Source organism: Panthera uncia (genome assembly GCF_023721935.1).
Source record: "Panthera uncia isolate 11264 chromosome B3 unlocalized genomic scaffold, Puncia_PCG_1.0 HiC_scaffold_1, whole genome shotgun sequence".
Taxonomy (NCBI): Eukaryota; Metazoa; Chordata; class Mammalia; order Carnivora; family Felidae; genus Panthera; species Panthera uncia.
The window spans coordinates 103,826,718-103,842,521 of record NW_026057582.1 but is presented as its reverse complement, the minus strand read 5'-3'; the positions used below and the strand labels follow the sequence as shown (position 1 = coordinate 103,842,521).

At 52.6% G+C, this 15,804-nt stretch overlaps 2 protein-coding genes and 1 long non-coding RNA gene across 5 annotated transcripts; 2 read left to right on the top strand and 1 right to left on the bottom strand.

Moving 5' to 3' along the window:
* The first annotated feature begins 2,392 nt into the window (after nucleotides 1-2,392).
* On the top strand, nucleotides 2,393-8,209 carry PPIB (peptidylprolyl isomerase B). The gene is made up of 5 exons (XM_049611760.1): nucleotides 2,393-2,582; nucleotides 3,331-3,444; nucleotides 4,590-4,683; nucleotides 7,101-7,285; nucleotides 7,842-8,209. The coding sequence occupies exons 1-5, from the start codon at nucleotides 2,448-2,450 to the stop codon at nucleotides 7,962-7,964; spliced, it is 651 nt and encodes a 216-aa protein (XP_049467717.1). The 5' UTR covers nucleotides 2,393-2,447; the 3' UTR covers nucleotides 7,965-8,209.
* SNX22 (sorting nexin 22) lies at nucleotides 8,021-11,709 on the bottom strand. Of its 3 annotated transcripts, XM_049611763.1 has the most exons (7): nucleotides 11,506-11,709; nucleotides 11,037-11,120; nucleotides 10,555-10,659; nucleotides 9,945-10,039; nucleotides 9,562-9,594; nucleotides 9,237-9,304; nucleotides 8,021-8,764 (listed from the first exon to the last, which is right to left on the bottom strand). In XM_049611763.1, the coding sequence occupies exons 1-7, from the start codon at nucleotides 11,578-11,580 to the stop codon at nucleotides 8,643-8,645; spliced, it is 582 nt and encodes a 193-aa protein (XP_049467720.1). In that variant the 5' UTR covers nucleotides 11,581-11,709; the 3' UTR covers nucleotides 8,021-8,642. The 3 variants fall into 3 exon arrangements, with proteins under 3 accessions (XP_049467720.1, XP_049467718.1, XP_049467719.1); XM_049611761.1 differs by lacking the exon at nucleotides 11,037-11,120 and having other exon boundaries at nucleotides 9,562-9,630; XM_049611762.1 differs by lacking the exon at nucleotides 11,037-11,120.
* A 100-nt stretch (nucleotides 11,710-11,809) lies between these two features.
* LOC125908890 (uncharacterized) lies at nucleotides 11,810-14,236 on the top strand. Its single transcript, XR_007453465.1, has 2 exons — nucleotides 11,810-11,918; nucleotides 13,955-14,236. It is a non-coding gene; the product is annotated as an uncharacterized LOC125908890 (long non-coding RNA).
* Nucleotides 14,237-15,804: the final 1,568 nt, after the last annotated feature.

Here is a 15,804-nt window from a genome sequence, read left to right as displayed (position 1 = left end):
TGGCAGAACATGGACATTCATCACTCACATACTGGTTCCTGTATCCCTGTGGTTCTTAGGTCGTAGAACATCAGGAAGTTAGGATGTACTCTGTGGAACAGCTTTGGAATAGCTTTATAATGCTCTTCTAATGAACATCTACACAGGGGATAAAACTATGATGTGCAATTATAAAATCATATATATATATATATATATATGGCCACAAAGTAACTGTCAGTCGGCATGATTGGTTCCAGCTTTTTTGTTACTACTCAATTACTACTTGATTTGTTTTTTCACTGGGTAGGCAAGTAAGCAGAAGACACTTAAGATCATCATGAGAGAAAAACTTCACACCGAGAGCATTTTATCCATCAAGCTTTTTTTTCTTTCAAAAGTGGAGGGGAGGTGTGGAGGAGGCAGGTTTTATGTGTTTTAGCATTAGCTCCTCAGGTGTAGGCTACTTTGAAAAAACATAGTTTGGTAAACATTTTTCTCAATGGCTATGGAGGGCATGAGACCAGTGAGTGGGGAAAGAGGCCTGACCAAAAAAATGGTTGGAGGATCAGATCAACTTTGTCAGTGCAACAGTTTTACCTAGGAGAACCTTTACCGGATTGAGGTGTGAGGATTAGAAACAGCAAACATCACTTGTGTTTACATGAGAGAAATGTGGAAACTTTGCAGCCTGACTGCAGTGACCTCAGTGTAAGCAAGGACAAATTAATGCCAGTGGCCATGCATAACCTCAAACTTGGGTCAGCACCTCATAAAGACAACAAATTGCAGGGCTCAACTAATTGAAAGGGAGCTGTGCCTACCTGGAATTTGGGCTGTGAAGACCAAGACTTTCTATATTAAGCTTCGAAAAGTGATTTTTCTTTTTAATTTTTTTAATGTTTATTTATTTTTGAGACAGAGAGAGACAGAGCATGAACGGGGGAGGGGCAGAGAGAGAGGGAGACACAGAATCGGAAGCAGGCTCCAGGCTCTGAGCCATCAGCCCAGAGCCCGACGCGGGGCTCGAACTCATGGACCGTGAGATCGTGACCTGAGCCGAAGTTGGACGCCCAACCGACTGAGCCACCCAGGCGCCCCTGATTTTTTTTTTTTTAACGTTTATTTATTTTTGAGACAGAGAGAGACAGAGCATGAACGGGGGAGGGTCACAGAGAGAGGGAGACACAGAATCTGAAACAGGCTCCAGGCTCTGAGCTGTCAGCACAGAGCCCGACGCGGGGCTCGAACTCACGGACCACGAGATCGTGACCTGAGCCGAAGTCGGACGCTTAACCGACCGAGCCACCCAGGCGCCCCTCGAAAAGTGATTTTAAGGGCACTTGGGTGGCTCAATCACTGAAGTAACCAACTTCAGTTCAGGTCATGATCTGGGGGTCGGGCCTTGTGCCCTGACAGCGAGCAGCCTGCTTAGGATCTTCTGCCTCCTCTCTGCCCCTCCCCGCCACACGCACGCATGTTCTATCAAAAATAAACATTAAAAAACAAAAACAAAAAAACAGCATTGAGTGGGGCGCCTGAACCCAGGCCGTCTCATAGGTATTATTTGCCACCTCAGTACTATGACGTTACTGCAACCAAAATTTGAATACAGCCCTGCAGCAGTGTTGGCGGAGTTATATACAAAATCAGTGCAACACAATCCGTTGCTCACACGCACACAAAACGGTTACTTGGAAAAATAGGCAAAGAAAGGAAGTTAAGAACCAGAGTATACAATATTAAAGCGTGCACTGACTCATACATACAGCAGTAAGCACGGTAAAAACCAGAGAACAGGTAGTATAGTGACATGGACTAAGTCAAAAAGGGGTTTGAAGCAAGTTTTACAAGACAAGTAGAAGGAGCAGTATAAGGTCATGTTCTGGGTAAGCACAAACATGCCCCGAGTTTGGGGAAGCTACCATATTTAAACCCAAACTGATGGTGGCTAATGCTTAACTGGCCCAATTCGGAAAATAACAAGTGCCTTCTCTCCCGCTATCCACCGACTTCTAACATAAACTGACCCTCCAAAAGATTTCCACTCCCACAAAGGCAGAGCCGGCCAAGGGACCCATCGCTCTACATGCTGGGGCTTGTAGTCTCCTCAGAGACCCAATCCGCGCGCTCTTCAGGGCCAGGCGGTGCCGCCTTCAGTGATCCTCTCCCCGTGGGTGGGCGTTGGCTTGCGGGGGAGCCAATGAGGCCACAGTAACGTGGCAGCCACCCACGAGCCCGCGTCTCACCCAGCAGGGTCCGCGAGGCGGGCTCCGCCCCCCACGGGGACCTACTACACGGCGCAGACCTAGAGGGGGGAAACAGGGCCCGCCTCCTGCCAGGAGGCCGGTAGGAGCCCCGGTTCCCCCCCGCGGCCGCATTCGGTGGAGGCGCCGGTGCCCACGTTGACGCGTCCCCACCCTCTTCCGGCCCTCGGCTGCCCGGGCCGCGCTCGCTTCGCCCGGTGGATGCTGCGCCTCTCCGAGCGGAACATGAAGTTGCTCTTCGCCGCCGCCCTCATCGTGGGCTCCGTCTTCTTCCTGCTGTTGCCAGGTCCTTCCACGGCCGACGAGAAGAAGAAGGGGCCCAAAGTCACCGTCAAGGTCCGTCTTCCCCTATCCCAACCTTCCTGGCAAGGCCCACCCTCCGTCCCCCGGGTTCCGGCTTCGGCGCCGCTGGTTAGCGGTGTCCGAGGCATTTAGGCTCCCAGAGCTCAGGCCCAGGCGTCCTCAACTTTGGCTCAGCCTCTCCCTAGGTTCTCGGCTGTGGCCTCGTGGCGTCCGTGCAGTCCTGGTCGTTGAGACCGGAGAATGCTCGGCTCCTCCCCAACACCCCAGCCCTTGCCGTGATTCAGGAGCCGACGCTGGGCATGTCCAGCTGGGGCTGCCACTGTCAGCCTCAGAGCAGTCTTTTTGCAAATACTGTCCAGCGCTGGGGAAATGGTGAAAGATCACATCTGCCAAACAGAATCCTTTCTTTACTTGGGCCAGATTTTACCCACTTCCAATTACAAAACACAACAATCTAGTTTAAACGTGCGTGGCAAGCTTAGGCTCGCCTCTTTATGGTTTTTTGATGTTCATTTCTAGAATCTGTGCTCATTATTTATTTAGACTAAAGGTGGTTTGGCACGCTATAATCTTAAGGAGAGCGCATTTTCTAGGAGAAGGGTCTGGAGTCTTCATTAGATTCTCATGGTAGAGTTTTTGTCACTACCAAAATCAGGTTCGGAATCACTGTTTTCAAAATACCGCTCTGTTCTCTCCTACCTTCATGGTAGCTTCTTGGCCCCTCCCTTCCCTAACAAGGCCCCTTTAAAAAGGCTGACTTTGAAATGGTGTTCTTCCTTAGGTGTATTTCGACCTGCGAATTGGAGATGAAGATATAGGCCGGGTGGTCATCGGTCTCTTTGGAAAGACTGTTCCAAAAACAGTGGACAATTTTGTGGCCTTAGCCACGGGAGAGGTAAGTGACCAGAGCAGAGGTAGTCAAACTCAAATGAAGTGAAATTGGCAAGTAGGGCTGGCAGGAAACTGAAGTGCAGAGCCTGGCCCAACTATACCAGGAGTACTGCTCCTGTGAGTACCCTCACAGAGTACTGCCGACCCATAGTACTGGGAACCACTATTATCGCATCTTGTGGGTTTTATAAACTGAATTCAGAAATAGATTTTTTTTTGGAGAAAATTGTTTATTATATTTTTTTAACGTTTATTTATTTTTGGGACAGAGAGAGAGCATGAACGGGGGAGGGGCAGAGAGAGAGAGAGAGAGAGACACAGAATCGGAAGCAGGCTCCAGGCTCTGAGCCATCAGCCCAGAGCCTGATGCGGGGCTTGAACTCACGGACCGCGAGATCGTGACCGGAGCTGAAGTCGGACACCTAACCGACTGAGCCACCCAGGCACCCAAGAAAATTGTTTATTTTTAAGACATTTCAGTAGTCAAGGAAAAGCAACCAGAACTTTCTTTTAAGGGTGAAGGGCCCAGAGCTTCCCAGGTTTTAAAGAAACAGGAGTGCCCCATTTAAGAAAGTTTGTATTCCTCTTAACTCTAGAGAACAAACTGGTGGTTACCAGAGGGGCTGGGGTTGGGGGACGGGTGAAATGGCAAAGGGGATTAAGAGTACACTTAACCATAATGGGTGCTGAATACTGTATAGAATTGTTGAATCACTATATTGTATACCTGAAACTAATATAACATTGTATGTTTTTATACTGGAATTAAAAAATTATCAAGGAAAAAAGTTCCTATTATAACTTTCCATTGAATTAGGTAACTTTTTGATGTGATTTGATCAGTTTTCATGCATCTGTTTCTATGATTAGAAAAAAAAAGAGGGGAAAGGTGGAAACATGTGAAGTAGAATTGTGTAAAGTCTGGGAATTATATAAAGGCACAGGAATGTGCAGTCTTAGCCCCTCTCCTGGATCTGTGTGTCCCATGCCTCGCCTATGGGAACTGTTCACTCAGTGGCACATGGAATGATGAATCTGGTCAGCAGTGGTGTCTCTTCCATGATGAGTTGTGGGCTAGGCTCTTGCAGGGCCTACTTAATATCTGCCTGTGCCTCATGCCACCTCTCACCTTTTCATTCCCTTTTCTAGAAAGGATTTGGCTACAAAGACAGCAAATTCCATCGTGTGATCAAGGACTTCATGATCCAGGGTGGAGACTTTACCCGAGGAGATGGCACTGGAGGTAACCTCAGGTCGTCTGGGCTATAGGATCTGTTAATGCAGCTTCCCACAGGGGAGAGCTGGGCTGTGTTGGGTAGACAAGGCCTCGTTTTCGCCCAGGTCCAGAGACAGGACTGGCACCTGCATTGAGACCAGCTGCAGCCTTCTTTGTACAGGGAACCCAGTATGAGAGGAGAAATGAGGGGTCATGTGGATCTTACCCCGCTGACAGACCTGGCAATTAAGGCCTGCAGCGTTGATGACTTTTCTCTAAATACCCCCTGGGGGGAAGGGAAGCAAAGTGTACCATGTGGGTGATTCTGGGTCATGCATGCAAAGCCTGAGTGGGCAACCTTGGAAGCCCCAGCGGGGGTGGGAGCAGCTGCTCCCCTTGGCAGTCTCCCTCCCACCAGAGACCACTTGGCAAGAGCCAACTGAATCTCCCCTTTGCATTACTTGTACACATAGGACAGAGAGACAAATAGCCTGGACTTACCTAACCCACGGGAGGGCTCACCGTACTTGGGTGCCCAGCATACTCTTCCCTCAAGACTAAGGCTGCCCCTCACCCCATCACCAGATATCTGTCGGGACAGGCTTTATGGTAGGTGCCGGGTGCAAAAATCAGGGGGACAGCAACTTGCTTTCACTGCTAAAGAATGGGATGAGTTGGGGGTTCTGCGTAGTAGGTGCCCGGCCTATGGTAAATCAATCCGGCCATTTTCAAAGTGCCAACAAGCAGAGGAATCACTTCCTGGCCAAGCTGATCAGGAAGTGGCCTTGTGAATATGAGGGAAGATTTGAACTGGGGTCCTGGCTGGGGAGAATTTGGACAAAGAGGCAGGGCTAAGGTGAACCCAGCTATGTTATGCCACAGGAGCTTGGCTGAATAATGGGGTCGGGGGATGGAAGTAGAGCACATGCCACACTGGGGTCCCGGAGTGGTGGGCCACGGCAGACCTGGCAACCTGGGCTTTGTCCTGCATGAAGTTCCACAGAGGACTTGAATGGAAGACCCAGTCGCAGAGGAGTTTTAGGGAGGCTGAGATGGCAGTTTTTAATACATTTAAGATGCTCACAAGGGTTCTCCAGCACACTCCGTTACCGCTCTGAGCATTAGCTGTACCTGCAGTGGGGGTAGCAGGAGTGCAGAGGAAGAATGCACAGCTAACGGGGGTGGGAACCATATGGACAATGTGCAAAGGAAAAGGTGTCAGAAGAGTAACTGAAGTCTGGAGGGGAAGACGACAGTATGTTGAACTTTAATTCGAGCTATTCCATCTGAGTTTGGGAGTCCATGTGTGTTGGGAAAGTGACTGAAGTATAGATGTGGGGAAATCCTGCAGTTGATCGAGATTTACAAAGAGGACTCTGATCTTAGCCAGCACTCGAGCCAGGAGTCACTGCAGAGGGCGGGGTTCCTCCCTAGCCTGGGTGTGAGATGTCCCTGTCAGCATCTAGTGACTCTTAGGTTCAGACTTCCCCACCTCCTACAGTCAGAAATACCTCCTGAAGAACAGCTGTCCAGAACCACTTCCCAAGTGGGGTCCATCCTCTGGAACCACAGGGGGAAAATAAGGTGTACTGAGGAAGGAAAAGGAGTTTTGTAGGCAAGTGAGTCTGAAAGGTGTTGGGTAGGGGCACCTGGGTGGCTCAGTTAAGCCTTTGACTCTTGATTTCGGTTCAGGTCATGATCTCATGGTTTGTGAGATGCATGCTAACCGCATGGAGCCTGCTTGAGATTCTCTCTCTCCCTCTCAAAAATAAACATTAAAAAAAAAAAAAAGGTGTTGGGTAAAACAAGACAGGATTTCTCCTGGAAGCATCTCTGAGAACTTGAGGGAGGAGCTCTGAAATGGCATAGGGGTCTGCCCAGCTCCCTTTGTCATTTACCCTCTGGCCTCGGACCCCTCGCGGAAAGACACACCACACACATCGACAGGCAGCTTTTATTTTGTGTTCATTAATAAGAGGTTCTTGATTTTCCAGAACCCAAATGGCAGCCCCTCCAGCCTCCTCTCAGTATCTTTTGTGCCATTAGGAACAAAAGCTGTCCTCTTCTTCTGGAGAGCTCTTACCCTCCCATGTCCCCTGCACAGCACCTCTCTCCACCAAAGTCCCTCACAGTTCCTATGGCAGACCTCTCAGGCCATAGCTAAGGGTAGCTGTTGATCTGTGCCTTATTTAAAAGCCACTAAAGTCTATTCTCAAAGTAATCGATCAGGTTAGCTGTTCACTAAATCGGCCTGGCATCGTGCCCCACTTGGTCTGTCAGCATGATTTGGCTCCAAGACCAGAGGGTAGGAAGAGCACAGCTTTTATGTCCTTATAATCCATTTGAGCCTGGCCTGGCACAGAGGTCGAGTCCCTGGAATCCTCACCACAAAGATCTGCTTGGCTTGGGCCTACCCAGCTCCCTGACCTACTCTTTCTTCCCAGGTAAAAGCATCTATGGTGAACGCTTCCCTGATGAGAACTTCAAGCTAAAACACTACGGGCCTGGCTGGGTGAGCATGGCCAATGCAGGCAAAGATACCAATGGCTCCCAGTTCTTCATCACTACGGTTAAGACAGCCTGGCTCGATGGCAAGCACGTAGTGTTTGGCAAAGTTCTGGAAGGCATGGTGAGTTTCAGGGGCTAAACTTGGGCAGCTCTCGTCAGGAAAGCACCATATCTTTTATCGTTTTCCCAAAAGGGGACCCACATTCACACCAGTGTTCATGTTTACAAACTTGGGGGGAATTAAGAACTACCCTACTACTCTATGCCCCTAAGTTCTCAATTTTTCCAGCTCCAGGCACAGGCTCTGGAGGAGGCCTGTTGAGGCTGCACAGGTGCCTCCATTTCACCCAGTGATGTGCAGGCACCACCCTGACTTGTACAGGACATGGCTTAACATGATGTCCCTGAGAAGCCACTTGGTGCCCACTCCCCAACCACCTTTTTCTTCCTCCTTGCCCTTAGCCTGGCTCGTACTTCAGGGATCAAAACTATTGCATTTTCTGGGTTCTCCCTGCCCTGTCACCTGGCTATGCTTCTATTAGGATTTTGGTGCCTGGAGCTTGGCATGCTATTCATGTGGGCATCTCATCCCTCCCTGGCCATATTGTGAGGCCTGTCTCCCTTGAGAGGTGGACCTCCTGACCTCTCTGCTTTACTGCTTCTGCCTTCCTTTCTAGGAGGTAGTGCGGAAGGTGGAGAGCACCAAGACAGACAGTCGGGACAAGCCCCTGAAGGATGTGACAATCGCAGACTGTGGCAAGATCGAGGTGGAGAAGCCCTTTGCCATCGCCAAGGAGTAGGGACCCAGGGACTTCTTCCCTTTGAGCCACCATCTGTGCGGCCCTGTTGCCCTCCAGGGAGGGGGTGGGGTGGGTGGGTAAAGATGGCCCGCCACACGGCTCCATGCTGCACTGGCCCTAGTGCTGGCATCTGACGGAGTGGACCCCTCACCTCACATTCCATAGGCCTCCAGGCCCGGTTTTGTAACAAACTCCTATCCATGCTGACCAATAAAAAAAAAAGGTGGTTTGTTTTTTTTTTTAAACCAGTGTGGGCTGAGTTCTTGGGCCTCTAACACCTGCTTAAGTCTCTGTCCCAGCATGTCTGGGACTCTTGGGGCAGGGGGGGCCTGTCCCCATCTGAGGTTCTGGTCTGACCCCTTTCTCTAGACACTGCCTACAAAATTTCAAGCAGGAGATTTTACTCCTCATTTCTAACCTTTGCCACTACTGTGCCTCAACCTTTGCTTGTCTCCTGCCCCTTTCTGGGGTAGGTGAAGAAATACACCAGTCTCTTTTCAAAGCCTACCTCTAAATTGGACTTCTCCCTTTATTCCTTATCCCCTGTTGTCCCTGCCCTGGCATCTGGGGTGGTTAAATCCTGAGTCCAGGCCAAGGGTGACCCAGCCTCTGAGAAGGGGGCTCATACACTGGGGCACATGCCTGTCTTGGCAGGTGGCCCACAGACCTCTGGGCTGGTCAGGGCATCGGTGGCAAAGGAGCAGGGTGACAGGGAGCCTCGGACTGGGCTTTAGCGGAGCTGGTGCTGAAGCCATAGAGGCCCTGGAGCACGCCATTCACCACCATGTTGGACAGAGGCTCTGTGGGACAGAAGGAAAAAGGGAGGAAGGGGTAGGAGACCACAGAGAAACTGATGTAGAGCAGGCCCAGCCTCAGACCTGCAGCTCCTAGAGCACCTGCGCCCATAGGCTCAGCCCCCTCCTCAAGAGGAGGAGTCCCCACCAAGGCCAGAGGTACAAACAGTTGGCCACCCCAAATGGGGCCTTGGCGTTCCTGGCTCACATCCTGTTCATAAGGGCTTGGTAAAGCCAAGCAGGTGAAGAATGGAGACCAGGAGAGCCAAGTTTATTTACCATGTCTGCCTCCTGAAGGAGAATACAAAGCAGGCTATAGGAGCAGCAGGATAGGAGTTGCCCCAAAGGAGGACATTAGGAGGGAGATATTGCCTGGGGGTCCTGAGCTGAAAAATGGCAAGTTCGCCCCTGACTCCCACCCTGCTACCTAGGCCCTAAATACAGATTATACGTCAGAGCCCATCCCCCCACCCCTCACCTGGGGATGGAATGCAAACGTAGGGATCCATGCAGAAGCTGATGACAGGCCGGTGGTGGAGCTGAGAGCTGGGGGGATAGGGGAGGAGAGTCATAACAGTGGAAGGAGAGGCGAGGCAGGGGCAGGGTCTCCTATCAGGTGGAGACTAGGGATTAAGATCACCAAGCACCCAAAAAGGGAAGGTGAGTGAGAAGTGGTCTCAGGAGGCACCAGCAGAGATACCTGGACTGCTGGGAGAGACCAGACACCAGCAGGCACAAGGCCACTAGGGGGCAGCCTGAGTCGGGCGGGGAATTGGGGGCGGGGGGGTGGGGCTTCCACTTGCCTGCTGTTCTTGGGCAGGAACTCCCCCAAGGCGCTGAAAAGAGGAGACCCGCTGTGAGCGGCTGTCAGGCTAGGAGTTGGGGGGAGGCACGCGCGCGTGAGGAAGGGGTGGAGACACGCAAGCCCAGCACCACACCTCCCAAGGGACCACTACTTCTATTTGTAACAAGCTCAGTTCCGGAGGTAGCTGGGGTAAACCAAGACGGTCCAGAAAACAGTCCCTCTGCCCAGAGCAAGAAAGCTAATGAGGGAGGCCATATCTCAAGGAAGAATCAGGCCTTTGCCTCCAAAACCTTGCCTCAGCTGCTTACTTCAGGGAGCCCCTGTCTCCTCAACACTAGGGCCCCTCTCTCTTGCCTGGCCATGGCCCTTAGAGGTGCTCACCCCCAGTTGCTGGCCTTAGGGTCTGTGGAGAAGTGCCGAAGGCTCAGGAATTCCAGTAATTCCTTGGGCACATCCTGGTTCAGGTACAGGACACCCTGGGGAGGAGAACAGAGGAAACCTATAATCAGACCCAGCTATTTAACATAGAGCCCAGTGCAAAATGGAAACGATGGGGGCCTTCCCAAATGACTAAGCCAGGGCAGAGCATTAAACCAAGTTTGGGCCCTTCTGAGCCCTGGGCCCTGAGTAACTACATGGGTCGTATGCCCAGGAAGCCAACCTGGCCTATAATCTGGCCTCACCGTGTGGGGAAGAGGGGGGTCTCCACCCAAATCCTCATCACTGAGGGTAGCACACGCTCTCACCCTGGAGGGAAGAGAGAGCTAGCTTTCGGTGAACTGAAACCACCTGCCTCCGTTTACCTTATTCCCTTCTATCAGTACTGAAAGGGCTGTTTGGACCCATTACTGTTCAGAAAATTGAGGCTTGGGGTAGTAAATAACATGCTTAAGATGTGGGTCTCCTTCATTCCGTGCCCCCGCACCTCTCCCTCTGGGTCACACCTCTGCTCCAGCAGGCTGGGGGGCAGCAGAGTGAACCCCATGCACACCTGGATATAGGCCTCCAAGCCCTGCCGCCGCTGCTCCAGTCCTCTGGTCCTCCAGTTGGGCAGGCGTTTTGAGGGGAAGTCGGGCACTTTGTACAGTTTCTTGATCTGCCAGGAGGTTACCGCGGTGCCATCAAAGCATCCTGATTGAGCCCTCAAGCTCACTTCGGCCTAGCCAAGAGTCTCTCCCAGGCCTCCCCGCCCCCACCTCCAAGACCCTAATGAGTGATGGTTGGGACAGGGTGGAGAGAGGCCCCGGCACCCTCCTCCCCCAAACGCCCGAGGTCTGGCCGGCCACACGTTGGCACCCATAGTACAGGCTGCACCCTGCCCCTGTGCGCCCGCCCCGCAGCCCGCAGGGAGGTCTGTGCCCAGGACAGGGACTGGGGCGGTAACGGGGGTGGCAGAGACTGGGGCCGCAGTTCGTCTCCCAGGAGGTGGGCAGGAACCAGGCCGAGGTCGGTGAGTCGGCGGCTGAGCCTCACCCTCTTGTGCAGCGCGTGGAACTCGCTGTAGCGCCTCTGCACGATGTGCCTGCGCCCGCGGCACAATACTTCCACTCGGAACACCTGGCGGGCGCGGGCGAGCGGCCAGGTGCGCGTGAGGCCCCGCAGAAGGGCTCAGCAGGACCCGCGCCCGCAACACGCCCACCCTCCCTCACGAAGCGGCCTAGGAACCCCGCCACTCTCCGGAGACCCTCCCACGCTCCTCACACGTTTAGGAGAGGGGGAGGACAGAGCCTCCCCTCAGTTCCCTGCAGTCCCTGGTGAACCTGGACCGCCGTCCACGGAGCTGGCACATCCAAGCGGCCCGAGACCCTCGGCAGGCCGTCTTCTGACGGCCTGACCTGCCGCGCTCAGACGCCCCGGCCCAGGCGCGGGGTCCCCACTACATTCGGCACGGAGGAGTCCGGCGGGTCCCCGCGTACCTTCCCATCCATTGCCCCCCGCTCACCATGTGGCCTTTCTCTGGGCTTTGCCTGGGATCCTCGGCCTCAGGTCCCACAGACGGGATGTGAACTTCCAGCATCCGCGCTACGGCTCGAGCCCCTCCGAGCGCAACGCTCGGAGCGCGAACTCTCCGGGCGTAGATCACGGACCCCGGCGGGCCCGGCCCCTCCTCCTCGGGCTCGCAGGCCCCGCCCCAAGCTGGCCCCGCCCCGGGCGTTCCCTCGCGCCGCCGAGTCCTGCGAGGGGCTGATTAGGCAGCGCGGGGGGAGGTGGGACCCGATACCGCCCCTCGAGCCTAGTGGGCCGCAGGTGGGGACCCTTCAGCGGCGGAGAGCCAGCCGTTTGTCAACATTTTCTGAGTGCCCGCTAACAGCCGTAGACGAGCCAAAATTTCACCTACTTTTTATTGAGCGCCTAGTAAGGACTAGAGCCTGTGGGCGCTCGGCAGGAAGGGACGCGGGGCCCAGACCTAGGCGCCGACCTTGGGGGCCAATCAAGGATATTCTTTGAGATCCTCACACCCTTCCCCTAGACCAGGCTGCCCCCCATCTCCTTTCCTCCACCTTTCACCTGGACCCTGGGAGCGCGGCCACGCCTGGGGAGGGCTTGGGCCAATTTCTCTTTGATGTCCACCTCTCCCACCATCCACAAGCCCCTTCATTTCATTCATTCATGAATGCATTCATTCATTCATTCATTCATCTTTCAGCCCCAACCTTCTTCAGATCCAGTTTGCCTGGATGAAGCAGTTTAGGGACCTGAGCTCTGCTTTGAGGGTCAGATAGCTTGGATTTCCTGAACTGTGTAGACCTGTTCTCATCTGCAAAATTGAATAATATGCCTAAGGAGGGTGTATGGAAATGGAGATGATCCCTGTTAAGCCCTCAGCATAGCAGGTGCTGAGAAAGTGGCAGCTTGAGGGCTTGTCCTGGAGGCAGAGGTGGGTGGTGTGTGTACAGGGCAATAAATGGGGAAGAGGGACTGTGGGAGATGGCACTAGGCTGCTACTGCCCACCCCTCTGGGCAGGGCCTTCCTGGGTATGTGGCAGGATTTAATCCAGAACTCTCTGACCCCTTGGGATAGAAAGGGCCTCTGCTCCCCTACTAAGCCCCCCTACACTTCAGCCATAAGAGATCTGTCCCATTCAACAGAGTCCTCAACTCCCCTGACTTCCCCCAACAAAGGCCCTAGCAGACAGTGGAGGGAGGGAGGGCTGGAGGCCTCAAGGTGGGAAGGAGGAAACAGAGCACCTGTCTTAGGGGTAGAGGCTGGCAGTTGGGGGATCACTGACTCCCTCCCTCCCCTGCTAGTGCCGAGGTGCTTCTGAGCTCAAGCAGAATCTCTCCCCACCCCCCACCCAGTTCTGCCCCTAGAGAGAAGCTGAGAGGGTGACCCCAAAGAGGGCAAGCAGGTCTCACCAATATTATGCCCCACGCTTTCTTCCCCCAAGTTCCATCTCACAAAAGCCCCAGAATCAGGAAGGTGAAACTTCCCGGAAGGGAAACCACCCACTGTGAACAGAAGTGCTGAGATTTCATTTCCTTGTACTTTGGAGCCCCCACACTCAAAGACCCTGTTCTCCTTGTCTACTGACCAGGGGGTCCTCTCCCAGGACCTCAGACCTCTAAGCTTCTCGGTCACCTGTCCTAATGACTGCCCTACTATTTAGAAAACTGCTACATCTCTTAATCGATCTCCCTGCTTTTCCTTGCCTCCCTCTCTCACACAAGGTCCATTGTCTACCTAGCAGCACAAACCACCATCAAAGCAACTGCTTCAAACCTTATGAAGGATTCTTTCGTGTTGTACTTTGAACAAAACATCCCCTCCCTACCACAATCTACAGAGCTCTAAGTGACCTAGCCCAGCCTCCACCTCTCATCTCATTTCCTCTCCTTCCCCTTCATGTACCAGGCCCCAGCCACAGTGACCTTCCAGTTCTTTAAACACAACTTGCTCTTTCCTGCCTTAGGGCCTTTGTGCCTGCTGTGACTCCTCACCTGGTGGGTTTAGCCTAGAACTTCCAGCTCTTGGCCTAAAACTCACCTCTTCAAAGACACCTTCCTTCCTGTCCACTTACCCTATCATATCACCCTGTCTCTGCACTTATTCCAATACGTAGTTACTGTTTGTTTATTGTGGGTCTCCCTGGTTTTCCCGACACTGCCCCACGCTCTGAGGGTCATCAGGCCAGTGTCTTGTCAGTGGTTGCTGCCCTGGCACCAAGAATGTAAGAGACGCTCAAACATTTGTTGGTTGAAAGCCTTTCTGACTGAATGGGGGGAGGAGATGTTGGGAAGAGGCTGGGGAGAGGAGGGAAGGCCTGGGAGAGAGGCAGGGAGGGAGGAGTTAAAGGAATAACAACAGGAATCCTCTGCTCACCTTCAGAGCCGGACACCTCGCGACGTCGACCCATCGCAGATTGTTGAACACACCTTGTTTATATGCTTAGTTTTCAGGTGTTCCTGAGACGTCTCAAATTAATGGATTCCCAGCACCAGTTATACAGGGAGATTTGATGCACCTGACTTATAAAACATCTGGTAGGAAACCTGCAGCTCCTGATTCTTCAGTGTTCCGTGGCCATGAGTGAAGATCCAAATGAAGAAAAAACAAGATCCTTGGCTTGCAGACATTTGGGGGTGTCTTTGGGGAGATAAAACAAGCTATGGAGAATATTTTCCTGTAAAGGGGAATACGTGACATAATGTAAACTCCAAAGCACTTGTTATAATCGAAGGAAAACTTATTTTCTGTATGCTGTAAGCACTGGCCCACTCAGTCTATGAACACTGAGCTGAGTCCCACCCACTATATGACAGGTGTGTAGACCCTCAAAGTGACTTGTTTTTAGAATGAGGTTTAGTGTGCAAGCCTCTGTCTTTTCTCCATCACTCTCTAACACATGACTTTAATTTCCAAGTTTCTAAGGGAAGGGGGCTTAAAAGTACTGGTCGGTCACACACCAACTTGGCCAAAGTATTTCCAGATCAGATTATAGAGGGGTGGTTCTCCAACCTCCGCAGGCATCATCATCACCTACAAGTCCTGTTAAATCTCAAATAGGGCTCTGAGCCCAGTTTCCTGAGTGCTTGGGCCTGGCGTGGAGCCTCATCCTGTGCGGGTTTTCACAACTTCCCCTGTACCAGTGCTGCTCCGGGTTGGGGACCACGTTGTAGACACCAGTCTCTTGACTCCCACGCCAGCTCTTGGAGATGAGGATGGTGGCCAAGCAAGGGCTTGGTGCAAGGTGGCCAAAAGGGCAGCAAGGGCTGGGGGCAAAGGTGTCCCCTCTTGGGCTCCATCTGGTGAGCCTCTCTGGGTGGGGGCGGGGCAGGTGGGACGGACCACAGCTCCCGCGGTGGCTGGGCCCTGGCCCTCAGGGCCCCTCCGCACAGGCACGCAAAGCCGCGTTCACTAGGCAGGCTGGACGCTGCTCAGGAGGTGGTTAACCCGTTTAAGAGACAAACAGCTCCTGGGCTTGTGGGCGCCGCCGAGGCACAGAAGCTGGATTCTTCCTGCCGGACTCGACCTGGCCTGGCCGGCAGCGGTGGGAGGAGGCAGACTAGACCGAGGGGGACCCAACAACCTAGCCCTGCCAGAGCAAGGTCGCCAGGATGGCGTCACCCAGAGGCTAACTAAGGTCACCCGGGCAAGCTCAGACAGCTCCCTGCGCTCAGGGTCCTTATCAGCAGAGCAGGGCGCTGTGTGTGGATTGAAAGATCATGCTTCCAAAGTGCATGGGCCTGGCACACAGTAAATAAATGTCAGCTATTATTATTTACTGAATTAAAAGAATTTGCCCTAAGTCAAAACGGCGGGTTGTTGGCAATTATATATGGTCCAACCTAATATATTGCTGCTGATTCAACTTTAAAATAACACAACTTTACTATTCCTCTTTCAGTATCCTGAGATTGCAAGCTTAGCTTAAAAAACGAACTATTTTAACTACTAACTCTGTGATCAGAATTTTCCTGATCTTGTCAATATTGTGCAACCAAAAAAAAGGTAGAATCAACTGGAAGCAGAATTTGGTGTAAATTAGCAACTATCCTGTTCATCCTAACAGCCTCTGACTTCTTACTGATTGCCTTTTTAATGAGTACATCTTATCAATTTTAAATAATAAAATAAGATGAAATACCGGGGCACCTAGGTGGCTCAGTCGGTTAAGCATCCCCCTCTTGATTTCAGTGCAGGTCATGATCTCATGCTTCATGAGTTTGAGCCCCATGTGGTCGGGTTCTGCACTGACACTGCTTGGAATTCTCTCTCTCTTTCTCTGTGCCTCTCCCTAAC